At 31.6% G+C, this 14455-nt stretch overlaps 1 protein-coding gene across 1 annotated transcript; it reads left to right on the forward strand.

Annotated features, from left to right (window-relative positions):
- Window positions 1-5238: 5238 nt before the first annotated feature.
- On the forward strand, window positions 5239-7348 carry LOC131046049 (protein NRT1/ PTR FAMILY 5.2-like). Its single transcript, XM_057979708.2, has 4 exons — window positions 5239-5347; window positions 5455-5672; window positions 5762-6321; window positions 6460-7348. The coding sequence occupies exons 1-4, from the start codon at window positions 5239-5241 to the stop codon at window positions 7346-7348; spliced, it is 1776 nt and encodes a 591-aa protein (XP_057835691.2).
- The last annotated feature ends 7107 nt before the right edge of the window (window positions 7349-14455 follow it).

Here is a 14455-nt window from a genome sequence, read left to right on the forward strand (position 1 = left end):
AAATAGTCCCCACTTAGATAAATTGAAGTTGAAATCAAGTTTTCAATTTCTATTTACTTTACATCAAAATTGATGAAGTATGAATCTAGATAGTTGTAGAAAAACATGTCCAAAAGATAACAAATTAAAATATAAATTATTTAGTTTATTTCTTCTCAATTTTGAACACTTGGGAAAATTTTGGTTTATGTTCGCCATGAGTTCAGCATGTACTCCTTCTTAATATGCATGACATCTAAAGCATTAATTTCTATCATTTTGTATTCAAAGATTGACAACTCATACAATTTTCAGCTTAAGTTATCAGTGACCTTTTCTTCATCATCATTAATTGCAAGAATAATGGGAGTGGTTATCTATGAAAATTCATTTCTCCAATCTACATGAATCTTTATTGTTCCATCCTCCTTCCAAAAATGTGGCATGGAAGAAATCTTTTAATTTCTTAAAATGATTTAACTCCTTAATAATAAACTCATGAAATTTCTATTTTTTTCTTAAAAGAGTCCTGACCACTTTGTAAGTGCCAAAAAAATATATCAAATACTTCAAAGAATTTGCATCAAACCATGTTTACTTTAAAAGTATAAATAAAAAAACAAAATCTTGAGAACAATATTTATCTTTCAACATTTTAACTTTATCTCATTTATTTTATGCTCAATAAATATGTTCCTCAATGCACTATACTCCTCCCAATTTTTTATCAACTTGTGTCATAATCTTCTCTAATTTCTTGGCCAACATACCTTAGAAACAATTGACCTTCACCTATTTTAACTCCTACACAAGATTTTCTTCTCTATCTATGTTATCATCTATCTCCTTTTTCAAATTTCTCTCTTCTCTATAAGGCAAATAATTGAGATTGGAGACAATTTGCCCATTGCAATGTTCAACCTCCCATGCACTGATAGATTTTTTTTTCTAGCTTCTCAACTTCTACTCAAGTCTTCCTAACTATTTCCTCTATAAACATAGAAAAATGTGTTGTCAAGATTGCATCTTGAATAGGATTTGTGTCCTCCAACATATTCATAATGAGACTCCCTACAAATTTTCTTGGGTCCTCAATAACCAAAGGCTTAATTTTTGCTGAGGAAATGGCCTAAATGGCCAAGGAATTTATATATGGATCAAATGCAAAGCAAAAGTATAATTTAAAATTTTTCTTTTTTTTATTTATTTTGAATTCAATGCTCTCATGCCTTCTTATGGCATCAAATGTAATGGAAGATAATATATCCCATCTTGAAGATAATAAGAAACCACTTTTTCTAATAATTTCTCTACCCTTGTGTGAGGTCATCCCTTCCCCTTCATCCCTTACCTCCTTCCATTTCATCCCTTACCTCCTTCCATAAGTCAACAATTGCTTGCTTCTTATTTTATGAAGCACTATCCTTTACTTTCTTTCTGATTTCCTCTCCTTTAACCTTGTAATATTTATAAGTCCTTTAAAACTTATCCCATATCTATTTTTTCCAATGTCTAATACAAAACTTTGACAAATTTGATACTATTAAATCACTAATAATTTTATTCATTTCTTTAGCATTGTTCTCACTTCCTATATTTCTAGCTTGATTTGTTGGTGGAGTAGATGGAGCCACATAGTTGTTCACAATTGATTTCCACATTTCAAGCTCATGGGCCACTGAATAAGTGTGTATCCTTACACTTAAAAATGCATAGTTGTTCCCATTGAACAATGGGGCTTAGTTTGAGGATATATCTTCTTACCTTACCATGTGTGTTCTGAAGATCTTTGCTTCAAGTGGTTGGGGTTTTTTGAAGGAACCTTATCTGATACAAGTTAAACGCGCACACACATACACTCACAAATGCGTGCGCACGCACACACACACACACACACACACACACACACACACACACACACACACACACACACACACACACACACACACACACACACACACACACACATGCACACACGTGCGCACACACACTTATACTGAGAAGGGGGTGAACTAGTATAAGACCAAAATTTTACTTATTTAAATTTTAATAGCTATAATGTTCAATAATTTAAAGCATCCATACAAATAAGAAACAAAAATATTTTGTATGAAAACCTTTTTGGAAGAAAACTGCGATAAATAGTTTCTTGGTTCTGCCATCCTAAACCAGCCCCAATAAAATGAAATGCTCTTTAAAATAATTTCTAGGCAGAATCCCACAAGACACTAATCTCTTTCAATCAAAGGCAGCAACCTTCGAAATACAATAATATTTTTTTTCTATAACTTATTATTGGATTTGCCTTAAATCCCCTTCAAAATAATACTCATTATTCCACCAAGATCTTCCTTAAATATCTTCACTCAGTTCTCCACACAAATATACAATATAATCTTCACATGAATCTACACTATGGTCTTTAGGAAATTTATTTCCTAAAATCTTACACAAGGTACTCTTATATCACTTTCACAAGTGAGATCATATGGATCTCATAAAGTTTCTCAAATATATTGTAGTAGTCTCTTAATTTTTCTCTTCATACACTAAGAAAGAATATTTTAATTGCATACATTTGAATTCTCAAATGACTTGTAGTTATACCGTTCAAAGTGCACCTCTTCACCAAAGATATTGTCTTTTCCAAGATGGTTGGACCTATTTAGCAAATATATATTTTTACTGATTTTACTCTATGCCTAATCTTGGCATTACCATGTCCTAAATAATTATATTATCTAGCATTTTTATTTAATTCTCTCCTCTTGAGTGCTAGACATGGGTCGACCCATGTAGGGAAATAATAATTCTTCCTTTAAAACAAAAGATCAATGAAAAGTGTCATAAATTTGGAACTCATTAATTTCTTCATCCATGACCCCAACAATTGGCCCTTTGGAATCAATGATAATAATCCAATAAGAAATAGTGATTTTGTAAAATGTCACCTATAGAAGATATTCTCAATTGAATAGTAGGTATTAGTAGCCTCTTTTTTCTTCTATAGTGTTGAGTGGGATCTAAAAGAGTGAAAACTCCCAAGAGAATAGAGGCAATGGATAGGTCCTTTTGATTGGATGAGAATACAAAAAATATTGACTATGATATTCTAGATAACCATGGTCTAGTTGAAGTATCCCCATTGGAGAGATCCATCTCTTTCCTCTTTTTAGTAGGGTTTAAGGACACCCTTGGTTGAACTTGAGTAACTAGGTGGTTAGGTTTGGAAAGGGTTTTGGTTTGAGAGCCACAAATGTTCACACCTCTATTTTGTGATTTCCAACTATAGTCCATCATTGACTAGATTTTGAAGGGGGGCACTATAAGTGGGGAGGAGAGCTTGTTATGAAGAATGACAAGATGATAGTACAAAATCTTATGCCTCAAATAGTGACATTGAAAACAGGTATTCTAGGTAAATTAAGATAAAACATGCATTAGTTGTGGTGTAGATGCCAAATCTAAATATCCACACATTTTCAAGTATTTAGAAAGATCTATCATAACATACACAAAATTTTGAGGGTGAGATTGATTGAATCTATCTAGATCAATACAAATGGATTTGCCCAAAGGGGCAGCAATAGTAGTAAAAAGATCTAATAGGAATAAGGAAACCTTAGAAGTTATCATAGACACGTGAAGTATTTTCTTATTTGAGATTATAAAATCATGTATCCATAGCTCGGAGATTAATGACACATAAATGTACTACATGTCGTAATTGAGGATAAACCAAACATGACTAGCCTCAAATAAATAAAAGAGGAAAAAAAATATTTAGTAATATTTTGAATAAATAGCATTAGCTCTACTTGGTGTAGAGCCCAATTCTTTTTGGCACATTAATGTTAAATGCTTTTAGGAGGAGTTCTCCTAAAAAATATCCTATCCATGTAAACTACTCTAACCATTTGAATGCATTATCAAATTCAAGGATGGGTAACAACATGTCCCTTGTCTCATAAGAAATATTGACTTCTAGAATACTTTGGGAACAAACCTACAAAAATGATTGTTTGGAGGTGCCAATGTTGAAAGCCACCAAACCTTGAGCACCAATTAAATTTGCTAGGTTAAAACAAGTTGTTGTCATATAAGGACTACTAAAATAACTCATAATAATTGTGGAAGGGTGAAAATTTTCTTCTATCAAGGGTGCTAAATGACATAGAGATCATAGCAAACTTCAAAAAGATACAAACTCTAACAAGAGCTCTCACTTCAAACAATCTTGTGCGAACATTTATTTAAAAGTTAATTTTTGGATAACTCTTCCACATTATTGCTATTATTAACTGAAACTATTTTAGTATATAATTATTTAGAAAAAGATTAACAATTATTGCACTTTATTTTTAAATTTAATTTTGTTTATTTTCACCTTTTAACTTTGTAATTGTCTCAATTTAATATTAATAATTATGAGAGATTGAAAGTGTCCCTACATAATGTCCAATTTTTTTCTCAAGAATAATGGTTAGAAGGAATATGAAATAACAATATAATAGTAATAATTTGGTAATATAAAATAATAATATATTAAAATCTAATAATATAATAATATTTTAATAATTTAATATTAATTACAATATTATACTATAATAATAATTAAATTTTTTTTTTTCACTATAATAATAATTAATATTAATTTTAATATAATAATATAATAAATTTTAAGTGGAATAATGAACAAATATGATATATTTAAACATACTTTAGCTATATTCCTTTAAAGATAGGTGTGCTATTTTATATATTTATATAAAGATAGATATAGCATAATTCGTAAAATATTAAACGACACAAGTGGATGGAGAATCAGTGGAGCTACACAGAAATGATTTGTTCTTATTCGTTTTTGTTTACTTAATTCAATTAATTTGATTTATATAACATTGTTGACTTTGCCCTAATAAATAATTCAATTAATTTGATTTATATAACATTGTTGACTTTGCCCTAATAAAAAATTCACACTGTTACAACTCCCCAAACCGACCCATGTGTCAATTTCCACAAAATTTCAATTGATCAAATTGCAAAGCACTGTTGACTTATTCGAAATAAACAATTCAATCAGCAAAACTCCAAAACCGTTGTAATCGAGGCATTACACAGAGTGGACAAGACAAATTGAATATAAGGAGGAGCCAAACGTTCTGCGAAATGACACAATCCCCTTAGACTTGCACAGAAGCTGAAAAACCCAAATATTTATCTTGAGTTTTTCACAAGTCCAAGTCTAGGAGAACCATGGCTATTGATGAAGAGGGATTGGTATTGGATGGATCGGTGGATTTGAGAGGAAAACCTGTTGTAAGAGAAAAGACTGGAGGATGGAGAGCTTGTTCTCTAATCATTGGTAACTAATCAATAATCATTAGTTCCTCTAAATCCAGCTTTGCCTTGTTATAATTTTCTTGGCTTTTTCTTCTTTTATAAAGATGATAGTTTTGATTTTGTATGCAGGCTATGAATTTGTTGAAAGAATGGCATTTGCGGGCATATGGGCAAACTTAGTTGTCTATCTGACAACCAAGCTGCATGAAGGCACCGTTTCTTCCGCTAGGAATGTCAGCAATTGGACTGGCGCTACCTGGCTTGCTCCCTTACTTGGGGCATACATTGCCGACACATACTGGGGCCGCTTCTGGACATTCATAATATTTTCTGCTGTATATATCATGGTAAATACTGTACCTCTTTTTTAAACAACTGGTTATAAAACAATGCATTTGGTTTTTCTGAAAGTGCATACTTAATTCATTTGGTGTAGGGGATGGGGATTATGACTCTAGCAGTTACGTTGAAGTCTCTCAGACCACCACAATGCCAACCCAATGAAGTTTGCCAAAAGGCGTCGACTCTACAGATTGGGGTTTTCTACTTTGCTTTGTATGTTCTTGCTATTGCCTCTGGAGGAACCAAACCATGCATCTCCACTATTGGTGCGGATCAGTTTGATGAATTTCATCCCAAGGAAAAGTTGCGGAAGAACAGATTTTTCAATTGGTGGATATTTGTTGTCTTCGGTGGAAATCTGGTTGGTCAGACATTCCTTGTGTATATTCAAGATAACATTAGTTGGGGATTGGCAGGTGGAATCATGACGGCAGCCTTAGTTATATCCTACGTTCTGTTCATGATAGGAATTCCCCTATATAGACATAAACTTCGGGCAGGTAGCCCGCTGCAGCGAATGGCCAAAGTGATTGGTATGCTTATAAAGAACTGGAAAGTGCAGGTTCCTAAAGATGCATCCTGTCTTTATGAAGTGGATTCAAAGGAATACCTTAGTGAGGGTCGATACCCAATTGCTCGTACAAAACTTCTGAGGTTGAGAACTTAACCCTAATGTAACTTTCTAGGCTATGTTTTTATATTCTACGACATTCCTGCAAATGGTAGTTTATGATTGGAAAGTGAATTTGATCTAATGGTGTTTTATATGCATGATTTAATTTTGAATGACAGATTTATGGACAAAGCAGCAGTACAAAATACCTCTGGCTCAAGTCCGTGCACTGTGACAGATGTGGAGGAGACAAAGCTCATGCTAAGAATCTTTCCAATTTGGCTGGCGGTCATCTTCCCTAGTACTTTGCTAACTCAATCTGCCACACTCTTTGTAAAGCAGGGAATGACTCTGCATAGAAATATAGGTCCTAACTTCGAAATTCCTGCAGCTAGTATTGGTTTTTTTCTTCAATTATCAATGCTCCTTTCCCTTGTATTTTATGATCGCATCTTAGTCCCAGTGTGCCGAAGATTCACTGGGAATCCACGAGGCATAACTATACTACAGAGGATGGGAATTGGTATGATAATCTATACTATTGACATGGGAGTGGCTGCAATCACTGAAATGAAAAGGTTAGATGTTATTAAAAGCCATGGGCTTGCAGATGATGCGAATGCAATTGTTCCTCGGAGCATCTTCATACTGCTTCCACAGTTTGGTCTAATGGGTATAGCAGAAACCTTTCTAGAAGTAGCAAAACTGGAGTTCTTTTATGATCAAGCACCTGAGAGTATGCAAAGTTTGGGAACTTCATTGTATGCGGCCTCGCTGGGAGTTGGTGCTTTTCTTAACAGTGTTATTCTGACTGCTGTAAACAACGTTACAGGGCGAAAGGGCCATCAAAGCTGGATATTGGATAACGTGAATGCCTCACGCTTCCATTACTATTACGCCTTCTTAGCTATAGTGAATAGCTTAAACTTCATTTACTTTTTGGTTGTTTCTTGGTTCTATACATACAAGAGAGAAATTAGCCAATCTTTGGGTGAGGATTCAACCAAAGTGACAGATGATGTTGGGATTAACAGCCAGAATGTTAATGGAACTCATAATCGCATTTAGTGAAACCAGATAATTAGGAAAACATTGTGTGGAATAAATCGTTGTGTGAATCATTGTAATTGAATATGCTATAACTATTTCTTCCAATCATTATAGTTGAATATGCTATAACCATTTGTACCAACTCGCGGCCAAGCATACCAGCGAGTTGAATATATTATTTTAAACTCGAGGAGACCCACGAGCTCCACAGATTAAAAGATTATTATTTATAATAGGCAGGTTGGTCAATGTCGACTTCTCTCGTTATATTATACTTTACCTTTCGTTTTTAAGTTTTAATACGTAATGATATTGTTACAAGTGAATCTAGAGCGTATTCTACATTGACAATATAAGAGTAAATTACAGGTAAAAATAATATTATTATAAAGAGTTTATAAAATATTATCATTTATGGTACAGTGCAATGGTTTAAATCTTGTTATTGTCTTGCAGTCACCAAGTTGTAAATCATTAGTTGAGTTATTGTGACTATGGGCATTGTAGACACATAAACATTTATTCAATGTCAAATAGCATAAATATAAAATTATCTTATTAATAACAAATATTTTAATAACAAATTTATTTTGATCAATTTATAAAGATATTATTAATTAAAATATATATTCAACTCCACAAAGTTTATTCTAAATTATCAACATAATTATTGAGAAATATAATACCGTAAAGCAATAGAATTTATTTCATTACTCAAATTATGTTTGATAATACAATAACAGTATAAACTACTCTACTTAACATAAAGCCCTACCCAATCATATAATAAAATTCCATCATATTTACCAGAGATTAAATGGAGTAAAGTTATTTAGCTGATTTTGTTCATTCATATACTATTATTCAATATATTTTGAATTATCAATCACAAAAAAAAATGAATTTGAGGAGATTTATTTTGAATAGGGTTTGAATTTTTTCGTTACTTCAAATGTCTTCAATTTTCAGTTTTTCATAATTTAAAATTTAATTATAATTTTTAGGTTTATTTATTTATTTTTTCCTAATCTCAGATATATCGTGAATCATCCTTATATTTTAATGATGATTTTTATTAATTACTTCTAGACAATATTAAAGATAATTGTATTTAAATATGGACAAATCATATAATCCATTGCTTGAGACTCCACATTATGCTTTTACTTATTCCTATATGTTTCTACTTATACATATACATATATTTTTATATATAGATTTATGCACATATGTATATATAAGTATATGCATATGTGTGTACACATACATACATACATACATACATATATACATACATACATACACATATATACGCACACATACACATACACATACACATACACATACACATACACATACACATACACATACATGCATGTGTGTGTGGGTGTGTGTGTCTACATACATGTATCTATATTTGTGTATGTATATTTATGTGTGTATACACATACATATATACATCAATATATATGCATATTGTAGTGTCATAAATTGTATATCTTAACAATTTTACACACAATCGAAACCAGAAAATTTTATAACAATTGTACACTATGTTTGTCCTCTACTTTATTGTGATTTAACCTAGATCATTACAAGCCTTGTTCTTACCTATTATATCCTAAAACTTCATCCATAATCCCATACTTTAAAACCATCATCAAATGTCAAAATTATGACTAGATCCTATGACACAAGCCTCAACTTTGGCATTTTCATTTTGTAAAGTTTATTTTGGGAGGACTACGGTTCCTAGCTCATTAGACCTACCGAAATCTCTCAAAAAAGTTTGAAATGCAAGTGTAAGTCATTAAATTTTGAAATCTAGTCTCAATCTTTATATTTGAATTTTATTTATCAACATATATTTGAAGTAAACCGTGTGATACCTATATAAAGAACATATTCTAGCATTCTTAAAGTTTACATTCTAGAGATAGAATTTCCAATCCAATTCAAATCTACAGAAATCAAGGAGCAACAAGCTACAATCACTTCAGATCTACAACATCATCACAACAAAGCTACACTACAGTACTTATTTATGCCATTCTTTAACACTTACAGGATTTCAAGGAACACTTAATAAAGGCTCTATGTGAAACTCCTTGATATGGTTTGATACTGAAGTTGATCTTGTCATTTCAAAATTTCATCATTAATATAATCTCTATCCTTGTGAGGACACACATTGTTTTCATCATAATTAGTTTTGTGAAGGTGGAAACACCAAGATGTGATTTGACTTAGGCAACAACCTATATAGCACATCTTTTTTGTCTTTTTTTTTGTGTGTATGTTTAGATCTGACAACAAAAGTGTGTCAATGGCATAGAGTAGATAGCTATAGGTATTAACATATTTCAAATAGGTGAGAAAGCCTAGCCTAACTAATTTGGTGCCCCTATCTTGCTATTCTATGTTGAATGTGTAGGTAATAGTGTTTTAGAGTCTCATAATTGCATTCATTCTCACCTTCTTTAGTTCTAGACACCTTCATAATAGGGCACCTAACACTTGTATTTCACACTTTTTTCTCTTGAGTTTATCTCTAGGTTCTTCTAATTATTTCATTTTTAGATTTGTATATCTCCTCTCCATTTCTATTATATACTTGTGTATTCTATCAATCTTTCTCAATTTATCCTTCTTTAGCCTAGTTCATTATATGCACTCACTCAATCAATTGAAATCACCTTACAACCAATAGAAATGTGATTCTAAGGCATCATATCTCTTCTTTGTGGATAGAAAACCCAACCCACTCAACCCTCTAATTTTTTATTAGAAAAAAGAATTGATCCTATGTTAATGCACATGTTAGTCTAGGATCACTTTTCTTACATGCCATTTTGTTGAACTTAATATATCTTATGGTTGCATATCTTCTACTTTCATTGTACATATCTTATTTACATGCACTTAGTTGTTTACCCTATAACACATTTTGGTGAACTTGACATGTCTTATAATTACAACTATATTGATTCATTTTTTCTTTAGTCAAATATCCTTACTTAGGTCTAATCTATTTTTCTGACTAGATATCTACAATGATTGATTGATTAAAGACATTTATATTGCATATGTCTCACATGTTATATTTTGAAAATGAAATATATCTCACTGAATGTCTATATTCCATCAAAGAAGTAATAATATGATAGCCTTTGATTAACATGTCATTGAACATTTTTATACAATGATGAAATCTCATGCATGTGATGGTGTCTTAACTACTCTTATGTCTCTCAATACCTCTCTTGAAAATTATCCTACCCATAAACATATTTTGGTGCAAGACAATTACATACAAAGACGGGTTTTAATTCTTTCCCTTCTAGAGATCAAGCATTGATAAGTCATGCATGTGCATCCCTCAAAGTTTCTGCTACTCATGAGGGTAATTTGGCACAAGAGGATGATATCATTAATACTCTATTTAGTGTCACTTTACCTTATATTTACTTATATTGATATCTCTTCTAGAGATGAAGAATTAACAAATTATGCTAACCATTCTTACAAATTTATTCCTCCTCGTGAGAATAGTTTTAAATAAGAGGATGATATCATTTCATTTTTTCTCAATGCTCTCCCTTATAGATATGAAGCCTTGGTGAATAAAGATCCCAATCAAATTCTATCAATATTTTATGATCATGATTATATAAATGAACCTATGAAACCTACAATTGTTGTCATCTTTCTCCTCATGATCCTCAACCTCTAACTAAAACTGGTATTATGATTATAGGAATCCAAAACCCTGACCACAAACTAATCTAGTAATTCTAAACTATTCAAAACAATTAAATTATTCAAAATGTGTCGCATGTTGAGAAACAAGGTGAATAAAGCTAGCAATATTAACATTCTTATTTGATTAAAAATCTGAATAGATTACTAGATCTAAAACTAAATCTAAAATTAACATGTGATTGTACCATTGAACATAAATATAAAATCAATTATACCAAAAGAGACACTAAATTTACATGGTGGAGCCCTTTCGAGAAATACCTCCACTAGAGAATGAGGCCAAGCATGCTATTAATCTTCAAAAGATAGACTATAGAAATAATTTAGTTCACTTCACTTCTCCAAAGGATACCGTAACCAAAGGAATTTTGATGAAACAAATATGCCTTGGCTCCAATTTATGGCCAAATGGGAGAGGGAAAACATTTTTATTTTCCCAAAGAAAGGGGCTAAAACACACTTGCAAAAATCAATGCCTTGGAGAATGAATAGCCGATAGAAATAACAGAATAAGAAATATATTGAAAGAAATCTATTTTGGGTACCAAACCCAAAACCATTTAGACTTTAAACATTCTAAAGGATCCATAGCTCTAGGTGATTGTTCACATTCCCAGATGTACACCTTTTCTCCTCCCAAACTTCATCTCCTTATAAATGACCCTTCATGTCTCAATACGAACATGTGGAAGATTTTTTGTCCATTTTAATTTATATTTATTCTCTCTTCATGTTCACCTCTTGAAAATGAAATTACAACTAGCCATAAAGTATAGGTATTTAATATTTTTCTCCTATGTCCCATGAAACACTTTCCAAGGAACATGGAGACCTATGAATGGCTTAGGATTGCAAGGTTAAAGTCACCTTATCCTAACATTCACCCAATTGAAATTATAGATCTTAATTATATCCAAGAGATACATTAAAATAAAATCAATTACAATGATCAAGGTCTCATGGCCTTCCTACACCAAGTGAACTTTTCTGTGGTGACTAGCTTTGTAAGAGAATTGCAACATTATCCCAATCAAGTTAATTTTTTCCATCAGGGCCTTTAATTTATCAACTATTTATTTTATAGTCATATTAAATATGCTTAGTATGAGAATTATACATGGGATTCTTCACCAAACATATAACACTTTGACCTTCATGTCCAATCTGCATAGTCATGCAATCAAAACCAATGTCAGTACCAAGTATTTGAGGAAATACCACCCCCTTAGAGGAATTATTATCTACCATAAGTTATAATTAAGTGGTGAAAAAATAAATTGTGGATTCCCTCTTTCTCATACAACTCACTCCTCCTCCAAAGAAGTAATTACATAGCCACTAGTGGACCATTGACAATCGAAGTCTCGTACCCAATCTACATCAACAAAATGCTATATGTCCAATGACTTAACCACATCATCAATACAATAATAAAATGAAGATTAATAAAAAGTAACTCACAAATATTTAGACACCCTCTTAACAAAAGTTTGATTCTCTTTGCTAGGATTAGACATAAACCTACTCAAAATTCCCATTGCTTGGCCTATATCTGCTCTAGTCCAAACCATTTCACAAATAAAAATCCTAATGACACTAGCAAAAGGAACCTTAGAAATATCCTCAAAATTATCATTATAACTTGGACACATGTCTAAAGATATCTTAGTACTAACTGGCTTATATTCATGCATATTAAAACTCTAGGTGACCTCACAATAGTGGGTTACACTTTTGTTAGGAACAAAAATTGTTGGTTGCCAAAAAAAGAAATTATGATCCTTCGAATGAAGGGGAATATTCACTCAAAGGGTTTTTTGTTCAATCGAACACCTCACTTTGAATGAACACCTCAACATGGAGGGGTTCATTTGAAGCCCTTGTTGGCTGGCCAAAATTTTAATTACTTTAGAGGGGCTCACTTGAACCCTTCTTCATTCGAAACTATTTAAGAGGGTTCAGTAAAATCCCCTTAATTTGCACTGTCCCCCCTCCACCTATAATATTTTGAATATTTTTATCTTTTGAGGCTTAGGTTGATCATCAAAATAGAATCAAATTGAAAAACCCATTTGCAAGATCGTAGTCCTCAAAACGAACCTTCCAACAAGTATACTTTTAATATATTTTGATTTTATTATATTTTTTTTAGTTCTACTAAATATAGGATTTTCATAGAACATTAACTTCATTGTTCTATACAAGAGAAAAAATAGTAAATTAATTTAAACAAAATTGAAAAATATGTATGCACTAGGTATTCATTTTCTTGTTCCAATAAAAAAGAAAAGATTGAATTTTGATACATACATAACAAGTTATATGCAATGTCATACACCTATGTCTAAATTATAATTGGTTCAACTTCAAAATTTAACTTTAAAAAAATGCAAAAAAATGTTATGAAACCAAACACAAACATTACATATAGGTGTTACAAATATAAATTTGAAAGAATCATAATTTTATCCCTTGTAGGAAAAAAGTTATACATGAAGAAATGCAACTCGCTCTTTAAAAATAGTGTCTCTATTAAAAGATAGTTATCGAAGGAGTTGAAAAAGGAAACGCAATGATTCCAATAATTTTTAAAAATATATATTTAGAACCTACAAGCAAAATGTCACAAATCACTAGATTTCATCATCTTCAAATTCCTCACGGTTTAGCAGATATAGGTGTTGGAAAGTGAGGATTTAGTTCAAAAAAATTATTTCAATATCAATTTTGGCTAAAACATGTAATCCACTATTGTGGGATCACCTCTCTACAAAATAGTATCAACATATTTACTTTGGGTTAACCAAAGCTTTATATGACTCAGATCTCTACATATCTTCATCCCAAGATTATATTTTTTAGCTCCCAAGTCCTTCATATCAAATGTGCTAGAAAGTTGATACTTGAGTTCTCTAATCCTAACCTTCTTGTTACTAATAAGAAACATGTAATCAACATTCAAGAAAATGATAAGTATCTAATTATCAATCACATTAATATAAATAAAATGATATTCCTCACTCGTATAAATAAAATTCAATATAAAAATATCAAACTTATGGTAGCACATCCTAGGTGATTATTTCAAACCATACAAAGATCTCTTTAACTTGAAAACCAATTGTTCTCTCCCTTTCACAAAAAAACCATCAGGTTGTTGCATATAAGTATCCTCCCCAAGATCTGCATGGAATATATCACTTTTAACATCTATTTTCTCTATCTCAAAATGGTGCATTTGAAGACCATTTGAGCAATGAAGGCTTTTAGAGGTGTTTGTAGGTTCCTTGAATGTTTTTGAGTTGTAATAAGGTCTTTAAAGACCATTCATTTTTATTTTATTAGCCATGTAAGGCTTTAGTG

The sequence above is a fragment of the Cryptomeria japonica genome, chromosome 7, assembly GCF_030272615.1.
Source record: "Cryptomeria japonica chromosome 7, Sugi_1.0, whole genome shotgun sequence".
NCBI classification, from domain to species: Eukaryota; Viridiplantae; Streptophyta; class Pinopsida; order Cupressales; family Cupressaceae; genus Cryptomeria; species Cryptomeria japonica.

Coding starts and splice junctions, on each gene's coding strand:
- LOC131046049 (XM_057979708.2), top strand. CDS start 5,239: ATGGCTATTGATGAAGAGGGATTGGTATTGGATGGATCGGTGGATTTG. Junction 5,348..5,454: donor AGCTTGTTCTCTAATCATTG/GTAACTAATCAA, acceptor TTTTGTATGCAG/GCTATGAATTTGTTGAAAGA. Junction 5,673..5,761: donor TTTCTGCTGTATATATCATG/GTAAATACTGTA, acceptor CATTTGGTGTAG/GGGATGGGGATTATGACTCT.